This window comes from Rissa tridactyla, chromosome 1 (assembly GCF_028500815.1).
Source record: "Rissa tridactyla isolate bRisTri1 chromosome 1, bRisTri1.patW.cur.20221130, whole genome shotgun sequence".
NCBI classification, from domain to species: domain Eukaryota; kingdom Metazoa; phylum Chordata; class Aves; order Charadriiformes; family Laridae; genus Rissa; species Rissa tridactyla.
Genome location: NC_071466.1, coordinates 164290560 through 164309802, shown reverse-complemented (window position 1 = coordinate 164309802; position 19243 = coordinate 164290560). Strand labels below are relative to the sequence as shown.

The following is a 19243-nucleotide window of genomic DNA, read 5'->3' as shown; positions in this document are numbered from 1 at the left end:
TCTCCAGGAGCCCAGGGCCCTCCAGGGGTCTGCAGGGACGGGCCGAGATGGTTTGACACAGACCCTGCACGCTTTTTCCACTTGTGTTTCATTGCTCCCCTGCAGCCTTTTCTCCCCTCTCTAGTTAAAGGCTCCGTTTGCCTCTTTAGAAGGGAAAAGAGGAAGGCTGCCTTAATTGCTCCCAGTCTCTACCCTTTGTTTTCTAGGCTGTAAGTTTGCCAAGCATTTTTTTTTTTTTTTTGGTCATGAACCACTGTGCAAAGCAGGAACTGCTTTGGCATCACAAGCTCTCACCTGGAAACTTGAGGGGAGCTTGGCCAAGGCAGCCATTTCGTGGTGAAGGCAGCCATTTTGTGGCCAAGGCAGCCTCCTGGGCAGCCACCATTTCCCTGTAGGGTTAACAAGGCACCTGCCCTACAGCCGGGCCCTTCGGTGGCACCAAGAGGCAGGGCACTTCCTCACCTGCAGGAAGTTCACAAGAACCTGCTACAGGAGATTTAAAACTGTTTTTCATCACTGTCGCCACAGTGACCTTTCTGATTTCTGTCCTGAACTTTGATGGCCGGTCTGAGGAGAGAAAGGAACGTTACAGTTTCGCCCTAAAATGGGAAATGGCATTCCCCACCTTAAGTTGTTCATCGCATTCTTGCAATATTCAGCAGAACTGGCAAGTAGACAGGGGCACGTGCACAGAAAAACCCTACTGCATGCCTCAAAAAAACCCCAAGCCAGCCCTGAACGGCACAACACACTGTTTACTTGCACCCAGCCACCTACAGCCCTCTTCTCCTCCCCATTTTGGCTAACACTCGTACCTTGATGATCTGGAAAACAATACACAAGCCTTTGGCTTTTTCCTCAAGTTTAATTCGCAGGGCTTTTGGGTACAGATCAAATTTACAATAGGATTGCTAAAAAAATTAAAAATTCGAACTGTGCACCGCGTCCTCTGCAGTTCTGGCTTCAAAAGCAAGAAATGACACTCAAAAAGGTCTCTTGCTCCCCCAAGAGGCATCACCATCCCTTTTTGGTTTTTCACCTGTCTTCATTCTTTCTGTCCTGACGTTCTCGGGGTGGGGGGGTCACGGGACCTAGAGCAGGGAGCACAGCACAACGTGCCATGAGGGCAGCTGATGTCCTGATGCATGTGACCTGCACACATCATCTCAATACTGCGGCTCGGCACCTCCAGCCACGGCTGAGAACCCAAACTGCCCCTTCGTGCTCTGGCAGACTCTTTCCCCATTGGGAGCTCCTGCTCGGAAAGGTGCCCTCAAAGCCAGGCACACAAAACCCCAGCAGCCACCCTGGTCATGCTCCTCAGCACGCCTGCGGCCTTTCTGGAGTCTGTTCCCCAGGGCTTAAAATTAAAAGTCTGGGGGAAATTTTCTTGCACACCAGGAAAGCGGAGTTGTGATGTTGCAGGGCGGTCTGCCAAAAAAAGGGAAGGCCCTCTTAGTCTTCCACTTCCCTTTGCCAGGACTTTCCCCAGAGTCACAAGGTGAAGTGCAGGCTGCTGTGGGCAGCTGGGAGATAGCCCAGGATCAGTCTGTGACCTCCTGCTTTATGCTGCTGACAGGAACGGGAAGCTCTGTAGCTCCAAACTCTGCTACCGAGGGGTCGATGGTTTCTTCTTTCACCCGCACGGCAATGACTAGCAAGAGACAGAAAGAGAGAGGGGAAAAATAAGTAAGTAAAATCAACCCATGCTGCCTCCCTCTACCTGCGGCACCCCAGAACCCGCCCTGTTCATGCAGATACTCAAAATGCCCCAGGTTTCCAGCCTACCTCTTGAGGGTTCCTTACCACCGGCAGCCCTGTCTTGCTGGCACAAATCTATCCATGATCACAGCAGCGATCAGGATGGGACTAAACCCTGGCAGCATTCAGCTGCCTGCTCCCAAGAACAACTTCTCCTTGGGCTGAGGGAAGAAAAGCCAGTGTGATCCATTCTCTACCTGCCTAGATCCACAAATGGGAAATGAAAATCTATGAGCAATGAGGACCTTCATGAGGCTCCATCCCCATGAAACCACTTCACCCACCCTTTTTCCCCCAACACCCACAAGTGTTGGCAGGTGACCCTGCTGCTCTTCTGGTCACCACATCTCTTGGTGCTCAGCACGATGGGCTGTGTTCACATGCTGCGACAGCCCTTGTGGGGACTGGGATGTGACAACACACTTCTGACGTGTCCATCTTGACTCTCCTCTCTAACTGACCTCGCACAACCAGACTGCCCAGTAGGGCAGCCAGATCCATCAGCAGCATCAACAAATCCAGCTACGCTGGTGTCACCAAACCTCCTCAGGAGGCAGAACTTTCCAGGGAAAGCTGACTGAGGCTTTCTTCCACTCTCTCTGTCTCTGGAGGAGTGGGGAAGGATATTTGTCACATATTGCCCTTCCCTGCCTGGGGGCACCCATGACTTAGCAGCCAAGAGGCAGCACAGGCCTCTGGAGGGCCGGTGGAATGAAGGGTGTATGCGAGGGAGTTGCATGTGGCTGCCAGGTAGAGTAATCATTCCCTTACTCTCATCAGGTGCTGGCTCTGGCAAAGCCTTGCTGGCAGCTTTTGCTTCTCGTTTCGTCTTCGAGGTGGAAGGCTTCTTGGCAGTCTGCTTGATGTTGCGGGTTTTGGCAGGTAACTTTTTTCCTTAACAAAGAGATAACAGAGCATGGGGAAAAGCGTGTTTCTTTTCCCCTGGAAAAATCAGCAACCCTGCTCCACTGAGAAACCACAGGCCAGGGACCAGCACAACTGACCAGCAAGCTACATGGTCATTAGCTGCCAACTGGTTACTCGATAGAAATGGCCTACTGGAGAAAAATCTCTATAGTCACCATCTCAAAATACGCTCCTCCGCGTTCTCCTTCATTAAAGGCAAGGCACTTCAGCGTGTGCATAACTTCCGAGGAGCGGATCCTGTTGGAATCAGTCTAGAGTCAGCTTTGCTTACCTGTCTGGGTCTAGTCCTAGGCAATGGGCATGTTGGCTCCAAGGCACGGACACTGTAGCATTAACGTTTTCATTTTTAGCTGACGTTTTTATTTAGGTTGAACGTCTTTATATTCTTTAGATGTCCTTTCCTCTCCACCCCCCAGGAAGGAATTTCTTGCCTGTCTACACACGATTTGCCACAGCTACTGCAACAATGACGAGAACAACGACAAGATGAAACAATGACACGGTCCAGCCCCACTACTGGCCTCTTCAGCCCTCTCAAGGCCTTCTTTCCCTCAGCACAAAGCAGGCAGGGTTGCTCTCCAGCCACCCTGCAGCTGCAGCCAACAGTCTCCCTCCGACCACGGACACGGTGGGGAAAGCAGCACAACCTCACGCCTGGAAGCAAGCGCCATCTATACCTCGGCCAACAGAAAACAGACTGCAAAACAGATCCTTCCCACACACACAGCTCTCTGCTCTCTTAGGCAAGGGGGGCAGCTAAGAAGGATGAGGCTGTGTTGTCAAACCCACAGCTGACTGAGGGCATCCACAGCAAGACAAGGCCTCTCTCTCCTGCTCTGACGGGACATGATGGACAAGGTTCCTCTAACTGGGCCCAGCCTGCGAGCGAGCGGGAGGGCACTAATCAAACATCACTCACTCTTCTTTCCATAGGGTTTCTTCTTCTTCTTGGGCACCTCCTTGGCCTTCACTGGAGTTGTGGGCTCTGTCATGGAGACGAGAGGGAAACGAAAGCCAAGTCCCATAACCAGTAGGTAACTGGGATGAAGTGACATAAGCGAGAAACAAGATACACCCGTCCCCCCGAGCCAACGCCCTCTTCCCGAAACAACCAGCTGAGGGGAAAGCAAGGCTCTAGGGCAGTTGCTGTCTGTGCTTCCAGGCGAGGGCCCAGGGTGGCAGGCTGGGGCAGCACAGGGGAGAGAGGCCCAGTAGAGATTTGGCAGGGGCAGTAAAGAAACGAGAAATGTAGCTTGGGACAAGAAGGAAAACGTCTGCAAAGGTGAGGCAGTGGCCTCCCTGTGACAAGGGAAGGAATAAACTCTTGAGAGGGATGCTCTTACCTTTTACAGACAGAGTCAGAGAATTGATGAGAAAAGGGAGCGAGGGGCCAAGCTCCCCCTGCTACCTGGCTGAGGTTGTAGGCACACTTAGTAAAAGGGAGCTGTGCGGGGATAGGACCACCTGGAACTCTACCCAATTTCATCAGGAGCAATTCTCTGTTGGTGTGCAGGTGGGGGAACAGAGGAAAAACAGAGCCAACCTCAAATCTCAGGCTGCTTTCTCCCCACCACAGACTCCTCCCTCTGCCAGCTGCTAGAGTGTGTGGCAGCAGAGGAAGACTTATGGTAGCCAGTGCAAATCAAGGAGGCAATTTTCTCCTCCCTACAAGGCCCACAAAGGAGGAGCCACTCACAGAGCAGGAGGAAGGAAACCTTTGCCTCTAGCATTAGAGACCACAGTCAAATTTTCACTCACCTGGAACAACTGGTGGTTGAAGCTGGTAGCCTGTCAGCTCGCACCACCCCACAGGATAAATGTCTGGAGACTCGCAGTCCACCCACTGGTCGTACTCATTGTCCCAGCCATCAAAATGGATGCTAAGGAGACGCTGGACTACACGCTTCACAGTGGCCACACATATGAGCCGGGGCTCCATCAGGTCCACTGCTTCCACCTTCATGCCTGCCTTGAAGCCATGGTTTGGGCAGTCCTGGGTGCAGAAAACATGAAAAGAAAAAAAAAAAAAAAAGAAAACCCAAGGCCATTGCACTCAGTCCAAACCCATACCCAGCTACCAGCAGCCTAGAACAGCTACAGCTTAAAGCAAGCGGCGAAAGAACAAGCCTACAGTCACGTAACAGAACGAAACAGTCGCGTAACAGAAGGGGACACGTGAATAGATCTAAGGCCAGCTGTGTCCTTATTGAATCTCAGCCCAGCCTTTAGAAATAAGATCCTGACTTAAGGGGAGCATCAGGCAGCAGTTAAGGGACACCCAATCAAACCTATTAACCTGAGAGGGCCCTGGGAAATCAGAAATATCAGCACAGGCCCAGGTGCTGCAGCAGTTTTGCTGATGCCAAGCAGATCCCCTCCACCCAAGTGCCAGCCACATATCCACAGGCAACAGGCAGTGCAGAATCCACCAGGAGCCTGGAGCTCTTGGAAACAGTACAGAATCACAGGTCACTCTCAGAGGGACCAAGATACCATTACATCCACAAAGACATGACACTGTAGTCCCGAGCAGCCAAACAGGGCTTTTCTTGGAGAGCGCACCCTTCCGTGCCTTGGGCTGTCCTTAGAGGTGCTGACCAGCAGCAAAGAGCAGCCCAGTAGAGACAATGTATATTGTCTCCCCTGACTTCAGGAAGGCTTTTAACACTGTCTCCCATAAATCCTCATAGAGAAGCTGATGGAACTATGGGCTGGGTGAGGAGACAGTGAGGTGGACTGAAAACTGGCCGAGTGGCTGGGCTCAGAGGGTGGTGACCAGTGGGCATGAAGTCTAGTTGGAGGCCAGTAATTAGCATTGTACCCCAAGGGGTCAATACTGGTCCAATCCTGTTCAACATCTTCATTAATTATCTGGATGACATGACAGAGTGTCACAGAATAATAGAATTGTCTAGGTTGGAAGGGACCTTTAAGATCATTGAGTCCAACCATCAACCTAACACTGCCAAAACCCACCACTAAACCACATCCCTAAACACCACGTCTACCCTTCTTCTAAATACCTTCAAGGATGGTGATTCCACCACTTCCCTGGGGAGCCTGTTCCAATGTTTGATAACCCTTTTGGTGAAGAAATTTTTCCTAATATCCAATCTAAACCTCCCCTGGCAGGTAGAGGTCCTAGTGTCGTGTCAAACTCAGCAAGTTTGCTGGATACAAAACTGGGAGGAGAGACTGATACACTAAAGGGTTGTGCTGCCATCCAGAGGGACCTTGACAAGCTGAAGAAGTGGTCTGACAGGAACCTCATGCTGTTCAAAAAAGGGAAATGTACAGTCCTGCACCCAGGGAGGAACAACCCCAGGTACCAGCACATGCTGGGGGCTGAATGGCTGGAAAGCAGCTTGGCAGAAAAGGACCTGGAGGTCCTGGTGGACACCAAGTTGAACATGAGCCAGCAATGTGCCCTTGGGACAAAGAAGGCTAATGGTATCCTGGGCTGCATTAGGAGGAATGTTCCCAGCAGATCATGGGAAGTGATCCTTCCCTTCTACTCAGCACTGGTGAGGCTACACCTGGAGGGCCGTGTCTAGGTCTGGGCTCCCCAGTACAAGAGAGGCATGGACATACTAGAGAGAGTCCAGCAAAGGGCCATGAAGATGATGAGGAGACTGGAGCATCTTTTATATGAGGAGAGGCTGAGAGAGCTGGGACTGTTCAGCCTGGAGAAGAGAAGGCTCAGGGGCATCTTATTAACGTATGTGAGTATCTGAAGGGAGAGTACAAAGATGGAGCCAGGCTCTTCTCAGTGGTGCCCAGGGACAGGACCAGAGGCAACAAGCACAAACTGAAACACAGGAGGTTCCTTGTGAACATCAGGAAACACTTTTTACTGCAAGGGTGATTGAACACTGTCACATTTTGCCCAGAGAGGTTGTAGAGTCTCCATGGAGATATTCAAAAGCCGTCTGGACATGGCTCTGGGCAACCGGCTCTAGGTGACCCTGCTTGGGCAGGATGACCTCCAGAGGTCCATCCCACCTAACCAGTCTGTGACAGCCAGAGCTCTTGTGCTCCTTCTTGCTGACTGCAAGCATCCCTACACATGTCTTCGTGGCAGCACTCACCGTGTTGAAGAGCCGTGCTGGAGCGGGTCTTGATTTAGTCTTTTCCAGGTAACTTTCCCAGTTGAAGGTCTGTGCATCTTGCCCTGCAGCAGGAAGAAATGGTCAGCAGGGAAAAAGGCAGTCACTGGGCAGACCAGCTGGGAGAAAAGGCAGAACAGACAGGAAGCAGGCATACCAATTGGTTGCAAAGTGGCTTCATTAACCAGCATATACAGCCTGATCTTGGACATAAATCAAGTGCACAGATTCCATGGCAGTCCAGCACTCGCCTCCAGTGGGCAAATATGGAAAAGTGCAAGCTGCAGCTCTGGACACCTGTGTCAGTCACATATTCAGACCACAGAGAAAGGTGAGGAGAAGCAGCTGGCAGGAATAAGTATGTTCAAAACACACCACTAAGACAAATCTTTCTCCCACATCAAAGGAAGACAGAACAGCACTGCACAAAAGTGCTGCAACACAGAAATTCAGAGCAGGCCTATTTGGGTATGTCCAGATGAGGCAGTAAAAACACTCCTAGGGTGATTGCCTCTCAGGCTTTTGCAGAAATATTGGTCTCAGATTTATTCATACAAGAAGAATAGAGATGACTCCTACCACTTTTAAGTACTGACTCATGCAGCAATGGCTCTACTTTTCCATTCCCGCCCTCCTTGTCCTTTAAACCTTTGATTCTGTTCAGTTTAGGGATCGTACACCTCTCCCATTGATCTGCCAGGAGCTAACAACCATGCCATTAATACCCTCTGGAGATGTTACTTCCTACCATAAAATACCAAGACTTGGAATATGGTCAGAGCTCAAATGGACTGGCTCTCTGAACCAGCCCTATCTCCGTGAAAAACATGCAGATCAGGACCTTTTGCTTTTGATTCACCTGAACCTGACACCCCTCAGAAAAGGGCAGCCCAGCACATTCTGCATGCACGTTTGTACCACAGGGCAGAGTCCAAATCTCACCTTTTGGAGGGGTCAAATCGATGCTGTTCTTCTGACAGAAGTTGACGGGGAAGATGGCATGCGAGGAGGCATGATAGCAGAACCAATCAGAGCCATCAGCAGATGTGGCTCCATCAATGCTGATCATGAGATACCCATCCAAGAGGACCTGAGATGGGAATGAAGGGCATGAGTGTAGAGCTTCACTTGCTCTAAAGCCTCTCCTCTCAAAGGATACATCCCCGCAGATGGATCACAATTGCCACTAGATAGTAAAATGCAATGTTACATGCTCTAGGGCATGCAGTAGCTTCTCCTGTTATGTTACTCAACAGAAGCTAATCCCCAAAGCAGCAATTTCTGCAGAACTGGGACCAACGCTAATAGCTTTGTGAAAAGGACTCAGCCATAAACAGTCAGGAGCTTTGTTCTCCTCAGAAACAGGCTTTATTGGCAGCCCAGAGACCCTCTAGACCAACCAGGTCATGAATTTGTCACTGGGCAGAAGGGAAGGGCCCCACCTTCAGACTTGCCACTTTCTACAGCAACAAGACTTGTCCTATCCCATCACTCAATGGTAACTGATGCCTACCAAATGTGATGGGCACATCTGCCCCAGCCTCTTCACGTGTCCAAGCAATGGCTGAAGGGAACATTTTACAGACACAAAGAGCTTTCCTAGCATCCTCCTGCCAAACCCCAAGTGCCAAAGTCCTCTGTTTGGGTTATACAGGGGCTAACAGCTTCTTCATGGAGCAAGAAAAGCCCAAGTTCATGCTGTGCTTTACGACATGCAACACCCCTCACTGAGGAAACCTGGCCAAGCAATTTACTTCCCAACACTAGCTCAGGAGTAGAGCTCACTGCCTCATCAAGAGAGACTGCAGGAGACATGTCTATCCTCAGCTTCCTACACCAGTGAATGCACCATTCCCCACATAGAGGTGACCCCACAATGCTTCCCCCATCCTTTCTCTCCTCAAGGCAGCACTACAGAGACCTCCTCTTTATGCACTCCAAGAACTAGAGAGCAAATCTTCCCTACCGGATGCCCAAGGGTGAAGGAAGGGTGGCAGCTGATAACACACACTGGACAGTTAGCTTGCAGACCAAGCATGCTCATCTTCATGCTGTCCACTTAGGCACACGTGGACAACTGCTGGTCTCATTAGCTTCTCAGACCTCTGAGGTAATGCCCCAGTTCCCTCCATATACCAGCTGCCTACCACTATTAACAGCCCACTCCTCCCCCTCATGCAAAACCCTACCCGTTCTTACTCATTTACAAAGACCTGAGGAGAGGCTGGGTTATCTCAGGTTAACACAGTAGACCCGCTTCCACCCACTGAACTTACCTTGCAAACAGTGGCCACACAAATGTTGCCCAGATTCAGGGGGTCAATAGCCTCCAGTTTCATGCCTTCCTCGAACCATCCTCCTTCAGCATAGACAGCTCGAACCTAAGGGAGACTCTGGTACGTCATGTGCTGTCAGAAGTATGGGACAGTCCCATCCTAACACCAACCACACAAGTGCAAACAGGATTAGAGCTTCTTTACTTGGCTCAACCCAAGTTGGGAGGGGAAAGAAGAAAAATTACAAGAAATACAAAGAGGCAGCCAGAGGAACTCTGTGTCAGCAATCTCCTGCCAAGGCCCCGGTCACTCAGAGGGCCAGGCTCAGCACTCAGCCACTGCTCCACAGCAAAGCCAGCCTCCTTCCCATCTCAGACCTTACCAGTATGATCCAGCCCCTTGTCTGAACTGGTCTCTCCCATGCAATCGTCTTCCCTCTCCAACTCAAAGTTTCAAGCAACTGCTCACCCTTCAATGGAATCCCTCAATCTGTCTTTGTCTTTTAATTCTCCCATCCTTCTATTTTGACCTGCCCCTGCCCAACCACAGCCTTGACATCCCAAATACCTCACTGCCCTATAGCTGTACGGGAGACAAATGAGCCATCCTCAACAACCCACAGAGCAGTATATATACCCAAGGAAGGAAGCATTATCATTGCTTCCTTTGCTGTGGCCAGCACAGAAAGGCAAACTTGTCCTACCTTCTTAAACAGATAGGGGACAGCATCACAGTAAATCTTCCGGAAGGTGGGATGGTTTGCCATGTCACTCCGTTTTTCTTCTGTGAGGAATGAAAGAAATAGAGAGGTAAGAAACCTGCAGCAACTGCAGTAAGAAAATACACTGGCTATTAATTATCTGGTGAAAGCTCAGCAGCTGTGAAAGAGCTAGATCAGAGACCATGAGAAGAATAATGAAAAAAACCCAACAGGTCAGTCCCTCCACACCTTCCCATAACATGGGCTGTGATGTAGGGCCTGCTCAAAAGCAGATGGACAATCTTCCTGAGCGCTAGTGATGACACCTCTACATGCAGCTTTAATCACCAGGGAGAGGCAGCAAGAAAGGAAAACACAACGATAAGGATCAGCAGGGCTCAAGTCTTGTTTTTTCTGCCAGTCTAAGCTGACCAAGACTTCCTCTCTGTAAAGTCCAGAAAAAAACCCCAAACTGATGGCATCCAGTCTTACAGAAGCCAGCATGAAATTTCTCAAAAAGACCATAAACATCTGTGATGTTGCAGACTCTGCGTTCTCACACTGTGGGGACGGACTACCTGCTTCAGGTATGAAACCCTACATTCCCTCTGTCCTGACCTGTGGCAGCAGATCGCTGGGCTTTTATTTATGCAGGGGGAAAAGCAGCAGACACATGACTGCATAGACCTTATCTATCAGGTCCTCAGCTCCCAGCATGTCAAGACTGGTGTCAACAGCAGGGTCCAGGCAGTTCACAGGAAATCAGAAGATGCTTGTGGTGGCCTAATCCCTACCTGTTTTCTTCATGCTGTGGCCCACTCTCCGTGACCAGCCCACAGGATGGATGAGGGGACTCCACATGTGGCACCAGAAGTCATCATCACTGTCGCCGTCCTCATAGAGGAGTCTCAGTCTGCCCCCAATCACTGTGTCCACCACTGCCATGCGTGTCCGGGACACATGGTTCTTATCCACCACCTCCACCCGCATGCCCTGCCGGAACGGGTACTTCATGCTCTCCGCCATCTGGCAACAAGCAAGAGAGGAGATGGGATCAATCGCACTTGGTGTTTTCCTTCCCCACACACTTCAGAGAACAGCTTTCCCCACAGACATCCTAGCCAACCCCCTGCGCTGCCCAAAGCTGACTGGGAGACACTTCTGGGAAGGGATGTATGGGAGTGGGTTCATCAAGGGGATGGGGAGCTGCCACCCCCCAACATGACAGCACAGCTGGGCACCCGTACTCTAAGTCTCCCCTGCCCTGTGGCCCCATAACAACTACCCCCATCCTGTCCCAGCAGTTGTGCCCAGCCAGCACCTTGCATGAATGTCCGAAGCATGAGAAACAGATGTCGCTTCTGTTCTGCAGGAACTGAGTAAGGAATTGCGTGCTTTTTTCAGTCATGAGACCATAAGGGTTTCAAGGCTGGAAGCAGTAAGAGCTGTAGTTTCCCAAAGGGCAACAGAATTTTCAGCTAACTTTAAAAGAGGTCAGGCCCTTATTTTCACCTTTTTACTCTGATTTACTCCAAATTGTGATTAGAGGTAGAACAACATGATGATCTGCCAATTCTACCTCCAATGCCAAAGTTACTCTGCAGACTGACCCAAAGGCACAGGCACACAAAAAGAGTTGCTGCCTTCTAACTGATTTTTTTTTTTTTTGAGACCTTCAGTTTGCTGATACAGCCTAGCCCTACACATGCACAAACACCTGAAGATGTTTAAAGAACACCTGACATTTTGGCACTGGGGATCCCAAATGCTGTGCAGCAACTAAGAGACACAGCTCAGAACAGATTCAGATACCCAAAACAGCCTACACTTGAATCCAGAACTTTGAAGGGAAGGTCCTCCCCTTCCACCTCCTGTTCATTAGATGGAGGTTGGGATGCTGGGAGGAGAAAGATACAGACAACATCTGTCTCCCTCTACCACTTCCCTTCCACAGTGTGAGCTCTCAGCTACAAGCCATGGAACAAGCAGCTACAAACATCCTCTCAACTTCCTGAGAAGCAACAAGGAAAACACAAATTACGCCAAGGTCTCCAGCTCAGCATCACCAGTTACCTCACACATAGGAAAACCCATCACCTGCCTTGCTGTCTCTGGGACCATCTTCCTTATCTGTGGTTTACAAAGTTGTCAGCAACAAGAGTCTCTTCTCTCCAACAAGTTCTAACCTCAGTGCAGGCTACACAAAACAACCACAAGAGCTATAAAGCTGACAAGGCCATGGCACAGCTGCTTCCACGTACTTTGAGGGAGCCTGCACCCCTCTCACTCCCCACAGGCTGCCTTGCTACCAACACTGAAGACAAAGGGTTTTGACTCTCAGAGCCATTCTCCAGCACTGAAACAGGGCAGGGAAAGGCCAGTCTGGAGCTGCACTGGCCTCTCCCATCAGCAAAACACAAACTCACACCCAGTATTTTCCAGCACAGGTTGACATGACAACAGCTTTTAAAGCTCATCTATGACCCAAAGTAGAAATGGCTGTGCCATTACCTACAGGATCATGACAGGTGTCTCGCTGCCCCTGCCCTGCCTGGGTTTCAAGGGGACAAACAGAGGAGTTGCACAGATCAGAACCAGAAGAGACGTGTTGCACACAGGTCTCTCAGCTTCAGCTTCATTTCCACACGTAAAATGACAGCCTCCCACATTTACCTTGATGTGGAAATCCACTGGGATGGTCCTGGCTCCCACCAGTTTTTTCATGAGGTAACTTCTCCAGTCAGTGTACTTGGCATGGATAGCTACATACGCACAGGAATAAAGCACATCTTTATGACTGAAAGAATTACAGCACCACACTACATTTTTCTTCCTCTCCGAGAGTCCATCTGCATTAAAAGGCCTTCTTGACGTTCAGATCCTGTACCTGCTCTCAGGCAGACTCTGTTCTACAAGCTCACCCTCACAAATGGCTGCAATGGATCACCATTACAGAACAGACTGCGCCAAAGAGATACCCAACTCCACTGATCTAAATGTGGAAGTGATATTAGAGCAAAAACACGTGGGCCATACCAAGTAATTCTCAGCTTGCCAGAATTCTGCTAAACTGGATAATTCTGGCATCCTTCTCTGAACTGCTAGCTGAGCAAGGGCTGGATCCAGTGCACTCCCCAGAGACACTGTGCAGGACGCAGGACAAAAAAGCTCCCCCAAAAGTTAAGCGTAGCCACCGTGTGGGTCAGAATGAGGAATGGCCACCTGCATTAGCCTCTGCCCATAGGTCTGACACCAGCTCTGCATCCAGCATCCCCAGATCAACGACAGGGAGATGCAGAGAGAGCAGTCCAAGCAGTCTCCAGCTTCCCAAAGAACTAACTGTTCCTTGTAACTCAGAGCACAAATGGAGCTGTGGTCCCACGTACAGCGGGAGCACCTTTCCCACTGCACTACGCATAAACCAAGGCTCCTCAATGCCCAGGCACATGCTGACCCCTCTCGTCCCACACTCACTTTGTGGTGGTACCAGGATTTTGCTGTTGATGGCACACCAGCCAATGGGGTGAATATCCACTGTGCCCAAATTGCACCAGAAGTCATGGCTGGCGTCACTCTCAAAGCCCTCATATCGCAGAAGGGCCCTGTACCCTGCCAGGACAGAGCAGACAACCAGAGAAAGACATTAGAGGCCAAGAATTTCTCCTCTCCCCATTGGGCACCACATGCTTATTTCCTACAGCATTCCCTATGGCCTTCATTGCTCTACATAGGTTATCAGAGCTTCTCTAGCCATTCCGGAAGCAGAACCGCCCTTGCAAAGAGCCCAGCAACCAGAACAGGAACCAGATGCTGGTTTCCTCCCGCCCCCACACTGGCGTATTTCCTGTTCCAAAATCTCTCAGCAATTGCAGAGGAGCTCCTAAGAGCTGGTGCTTTGCATGACCAGCTACACTCGGCTCTCCAGAGCTTCCCTCAGAGGTTAGCCGTCCCCAGCTGTCAGGAGTTACATTGGAGACGTACCTACAGTCTGGATGACAGACGCAATCCAGTACACACGGCTGGGGAGCACAGCATCACTGTTCAGTACTTCCACTTTCATACCTTTCACCACATCATCCCACTGATCGAAGAGCGGCACCTGAAGAATTGAGGACACCACGTTGGGAGAGGGACATTGACAGTTAGAGCAGGGCTCAGGCCCTCATTCTAGCTTTCAGAGCCATGTTTTTAGGCAGCTACACTTTCACCTTAGGCCCAAGTTTGCAAGTCTTACCCTTCCTCTATCTGCCAACAGCTTGAAATGCAACTGAACTGTCCCAGCACCTCACTGGAATGTTCACAGAGGATCCCAAAAGGCAGAACATTCTATAGCAACACTTAACTATTTCACTGCCAGCTGCCCTATCATCCCAAAGTAGCTGCTGCCATTCCTCTATGGTATCAAAATCCCTAACCATCAAACTACTGTGTCTTCCTGACCGATCCTCAAGAAAAATAAAATTTTGTTAGTATTATCACAGATCACAACTCAAAAAGAACATAACGAGTCTTAATACACAGAGAGGCTGGGGCTGCTATAATACCTAAGAACTGCCATTCTTTCTTGTATCTGCCTTGACTACTTGGCCCACAAGGATTGCAAATCAGTATGATATGAACCAGACATGCTAGAGGGGCAGCTACTGACAGGCCCACTTGAACTGAGTTCCTCCCTGCACATCCCCCTGGGCTGAGCTCACCCACACAAACTGCAAAGGCACTTTCCACTATTCCTCCCTGTCAGAATTAATTCTGTCCCCAGCCAGCACTGGGCCATCGCTACTGGCAGTGCCTCTACCAACTCCCCCTCTGCTTCCTCCCCCAGAACTCCTGGTCCCTCTGTGAGACTCCCATTCTTAGCTGTGAGAAGTCTCATCTTATTTCCTTGCATCAACTGGGGCTTAATAACCAGCTCCCCTGGTCTCTTCCCACCACCTAGTCACTGGAGTACAGGGGAGCCCCACGCGTACGGCATGTCCCATGCGCACTGCGAGGCACAGCAAAGAAGAACTCACGTGTTTGAAGCAGCTGACAGGAGCTGCCTTGAAGCCATGTTCCTGCAGGTATTTTCCCCAGTCAAAGCCCAGGACAAGTGCTATAAGCACACAGGAGAGCAGAAAATCAGGTGAGATCACAGAAAAGGCACAGAGGGCTCAATTACCTCTGGACTACATTTTGCAGCCACATTGTGGCCTGCTCACAAGGACTCGGCATTCCACTGCATTTTCCCTGGTGGGGAACTAAATCCCATGAGTGCACGGGGACCAGCCCCCACAAGAGGCACAATATATTATTAATCAATTCTTGCTGTCACTTGCTTTTGGGGAAAGAGGGGCAGGAGGGGCAAAAAAAGGGGTCAAATCCAGCCCAGGGGTGAGAGTGGAGACTGCATCATGTCAGTGCTAAACCACTTAGCAGCTCTGCCTCTCAGCAGCAACACTGCAGGGTCATACCAGCAGCGCTTGCTCCCCCAGCGGGTGCTGAGAAAATCAGAGTGAAGCACTAAGATATTAATCCCACAATCAGTCCTGATCCAAGGCTACAGCTCTGCTCCAGCAGCAGTCTGCTCAGGGATCAATCCTTGCTGCCACCCCCTGGGGCTTCGCTTTTGCCCTAACACAGCAGCTTCCTACTCCTTCAGCTGCAGTGTCTGGCTGTTCATCAAGTTGATCACTTAATGACTCGACTTAAATATAACTCCCCCCAGGCAGTAGGGCAGCAAATGGCTGGGAGCAACAGGGCACCTTTAAGTCAGCTTTGCCAGTACGTCATGAGACTGTGACTAGAGAGCTTGTGCTTCTGTCCAAGTCACACCAGGAGTAAAGATAAGGCAATAGTGGATGGGCAGGAACACACCAGGACTCCGTTAGCACCAGCAAGGTGAGGGAGAGAGATGTGCCCCATGTCCCGCCAGCCTGTGTCAGAGCAATCCACACACATTGTTTCAGTACACGGCAGTGTACCAGAGGGGAGAAAGAGGACTGCAGAGCTTACAGCCCTCCAGGTATCTCCATTTCTGTGGCTCCAGCAGCTGCACCTCCTCACACCCCACCTACACTCACCATCCTGGCCTGTCAGGGTCCCATCTGCCAGCTGCCCCGTGCCCTGCGAATGGAGGAAGGCTCCAATCTTGGCTGACCAGGCTGCCTTGTGCAGAACTTTAGCTTTCTTTGTCGGTGGCTTCCCCTGCAAAAGAAGGAACATTAGGAACACTTGTGGCACAGGAGAGGAAGTCAGTCCCAGCAACTGGCCAGCAGGGCACCCATCTCTTCTTTGGGGCATTTTTCAGTTTACTACAATTTTTACTAATGCTCACAGGAACAAGAGGAAACAGCAGTTAAAATATCAATGTGTCCTTCCTCAGCTTCTAAGGAGCACCACCTTTCAGCTGGCATGTGTTCCTTGGGGACTTCAGGCAGGAAGAACAAGCCACTGGTAACGTCAGCCTGACCTTTAACTAGAGAGCAACTACCCACCCCTGCGTACAGGCACATCCTGCTCCATCTCCAGGGAAGAAGGAAGGGTTTTGACTCACCTGAAGTCTGGCCAGGATGCTGGCCTTCTTGGAGTTTGAGGAGTAGCTTCTGGAACAGGAGACACTGCAGAAACGTTTGGTCTTAGAGAAGAAAGCCTCCCTGGTGCCCACAATCCCACACATCTCGCACACAGCTGAGAGAAAAAAGGCAATAAAATGTGAACAGCTGGCAGGGCCGATACACTACAAGGACAGAACCGAGCTCAGATAATCCTTATTACACATAGCAGCTCCCCCCATAACCCAGAAAATGCAGTCTCAATCCAGTGCTGCTCCCAAAGCATACTCAAGATGCAGTCATGCACCCTTCGGCTTCCCCCAGCCCTTATTCTTTCCATCATACGCGTGCTTTAGGCAGAACAGGCAGGCAAGGCAGTACCTGGCTCAGAGCCGCTGTCCTCTGTGAGCCGGCCTGTGGATGGCTGATGCACAGGAGAGGTTGGAAGCTCTCCAGCCTCTCGGTCTGCCACCTCATCATCACTAGACTCATCCAGACAGGAACTGCTGTCACTGCCCATGCTGCTGTTGTAGCCCCGGAAGCTGTCATAACCCCCAAAGATGTCCAATTCATCATCCTCCTCATCGTCATCGCCTTCCTCCTCCACCCGTTCCAAAGACGAAGTCTTGTGGCAGAAGGTAGACACCAACTGAAAAAAAGCCAGTCTGCTTTAAAATAGACATTTTACACCACACCCCACAATAAACCTGCCTTCGTTGCCGGGGCGAGGGGGGGGCCCACCTAGATCATGGAGGGGTCTAAGGTTGAGCAATGCATCCATGTAACAACCCCAAAGGCCGGAGTCTGAATCCCTAGCAGGAAAACTATTACCCCCGCAACAGGTCCCTTCACAAGTATTTCACAGGCTGCATTCTGCTTCCCAAGAGCAAAGAGCCACGGAGCTGCAGCTACATAGAAAAAAAGTTTGAGAAACACAGAGGGAATCCAGGGAACTACACTGACATGCTGACAGAGGAGACTGCATCCATCCAGGCACTGTCTCTTCCAACAACTGCACAGTAGTGCAGACACCACCAACATTAAAGTCACTGCAAACTTGAGCGCGGAGCACAAAGCTGCACACTCTGGCCACCATAGCTCACAAGACCAGTCCAGCCTGACGTCAGCAGGACAAACTCGACTCTGGAGAAGGCTGATGTTCTTTGGAAACTGCATAGTCCACAGCTGACCTCAGTTCAGAAGCTGCACTGGCAGGACGACAGAACAATATCTGTTAAGAGTTTTTCCCCTACAGCCAGATGTCTGCACAACTAAACATCTTCATTAGCTTTTGTAGCTCTTGCTACGAAGCACTAGCTCTTGCTGTTACAGCAAGAGAGCAGAGAGGCAGCGACTAAAGAAAGAGCACAGAAATCCAGTGACTGTTTCTCAGATTAGAAGAGCCTTGAACCAGCCTCCAAATAAGGGCTGGGAAAAGGTGTTAGCAACTCATGAAAGAGCAGCAAGAAATCAGCACAGGGAGTGATGGAAAGAAAGGTGGACTGGAACAGCCACACGAGGCACCAGGATACAATTGTGCATCCAAGCAAGCAACAACAAAAGATCAGCAGCAAGTCTATCACCTTCCAGTGCTAAATTCCCTGCAATCATTGGCTCCTGGGTATTATAGACACATGAACAGGAAGATCAGACTTCACTCACTGCTGTCTCCCCACATCCTCCCTACCTTTCACACAAGGTCCTGCCTCACACACACAGAACTCAGGTTGCTCCCCAAAGACAAAGCTCCTCTCCTGCAGATCCGCAGGCAGCATTCCTGATGACTGAAAGGCCTGAACTCCTCAAGAAAAGCACATTAATCTCTTTCTCGCCCCTTTCTGGGGGTGCACCTTCCCTCAGCTCGCAGGAAGTGAACATCTTTGCATCGTTACTCTTCCACCAAACATGAATAAAACTTGCGGACACGTTACAAGTTCCCAGGGCTGACAAGCAAGGGCAGCACCACCCGCAGCTGGCTCAGAGAGGCGGGGGGGACGCAGAGGCCCCATCCCGCCCGGGTCAGACCCATCATCCCCCTCCCAGCACCAGCCCGGTATCCGGCAACACGGGGGCGGGGCGGACAGCCACGCCGGCAACCACAACAACACGACGGCAAGGAGGAGGCTGCCCAGCAGTCCTCGCCCCCTCCAGGCCGCGGGCAGCCCTTACCCCGTACCACACCGCAGCCATTACTCCCCTAACACAGCCCGGGCCTCGCGCCCTCCCTCAGGGCACCCGCTGGCCCAGCCCGCTGCCCCAAGGCTTTCCCCAGCGCCCTGCGGGCGGCTCCGCAGCTGTAGGAGCGGACGGCCCCGCTCCGGCCCAGTTCCGTCCCCGGAGGAGCCCCCGGCGCAGCCCATCGCCGCTCACCTCCCCCCGATCCTGCTCCATGGCTCCCAGGACGCCGCTAGCCCGCCTCGCGCGCGGGGAGCGCGTCCCCCCTCAGCGGCGCCTCCGATTGGCGGGAGCCGTGAAAAGAAAGCCAATCAGAGAAGAGCTTGTTCTCGCCGCGCTGCCCGTGGGGCACGACGGGAGCTGTAGTTTTTTTCCCGGCCCGGCGGCGGTGAGGCGCGGCCATGGCGCCCGGCGGCGGTCCCACCCAGGGGCGGAGGAGAGGCCGGCCCCGGCCCGGCCCCGCTCCCACCCCCCCGGCCCGGCCCCGCTCCGGTCCCCCCGGCCCGGGCCGTCCGTTCTCGTAGTTCTGGATTAGCGCTCTCAGTCCCAGTAAACAACAGATCCCCAAACTTCAGCCCCACGGACGCACCTGACACCCAGCAGCCATCAGTGTCCCCAAAAAGGATGTGAACCCCGCGGAGACCCACAGCTGGAGTCGTGTGTCCTAAAAATAACAAGAGGCTGCACACAGCTTCCTAGAACTGTTGGCGAGTGGATAAGGATTTGGTTTGAGGCGTGAGGAACGCCGTTAGTGCGGCAGCTGTC

At 51.5% G+C, this 19243-nt stretch overlaps 1 protein-coding gene across 9 annotated transcripts; it reads right to left on the bottom strand.

The window, feature by feature from the left end:
- Window positions 1-829: 829 nt before the first annotated feature.
- On the bottom strand, window positions 830-18756 carry L3MBTL2 (L3MBTL histone methyl-lysine binding protein 2). 9 transcript variants are annotated; one of them, XM_054181051.1, is made up of 17 exons: window positions 18674-18756; window positions 16685-16952; window positions 16306-16439; window positions 15833-15956; window positions 14786-14865; window positions 13752-13869; window positions 13245-13379; window positions 12444-12532; window positions 10565-10796; window positions 9774-9853; window positions 9071-9175; window positions 7737-7884; window positions 6777-6859; window positions 4447-4681; window positions 3608-3673; window positions 2533-2655; window positions 830-1654 (listed from the first exon to the last, which is right to left on the bottom strand). In XM_054181051.1, exons 1-17 carry the CDS (start codon window positions 18692-18694, stop codon window positions 1545-1547), a joined length of 2151 nt encoding a protein of 716 aa, XP_054037026.1. In that variant the 5' UTR covers window positions 18695-18756; the 3' UTR covers window positions 830-1544. The 9 variants fall into 9 exon arrangements, 4 of the variants coding, with proteins under 4 accessions (XP_054037026.1, XP_054037036.1, XP_054037060.1 ...); XR_008463237.1 differs by having other exon boundaries at window positions 1637-1654; window positions 2533-3146; XR_008463240.1 differs by having other exon boundaries at window positions 1637-1654; window positions 2533-3143.
- Between the last annotated feature and the right edge of the window lie 487 nt (window positions 18757-19243).

What these genes read in the sequence shown, in the direction of transcription:
- L3MBTL2 (XM_054181051.1), bottom strand. Translation starts at nt 18,694, where the DNA reads ATGGAGCAGGATCGGGGGGAG. An exon ending in GACCCTGACAGGCCAGGATG is followed by an intron (nt 14,866 to 15,832) that starts GTGAGTGTAGGT and finishes GTGTGCTTATAG; the next exon opens with CACTTGTCCTGGGCTTTGAC. An exon ending in CCACAGCATGAAGAAAACAG is followed by an intron (nt 9,854 to 10,564) that starts GTAGGGATTAGG and finishes CATTCCTCACAG; the next exon opens with AAGAAAAACGGAGTGACATG.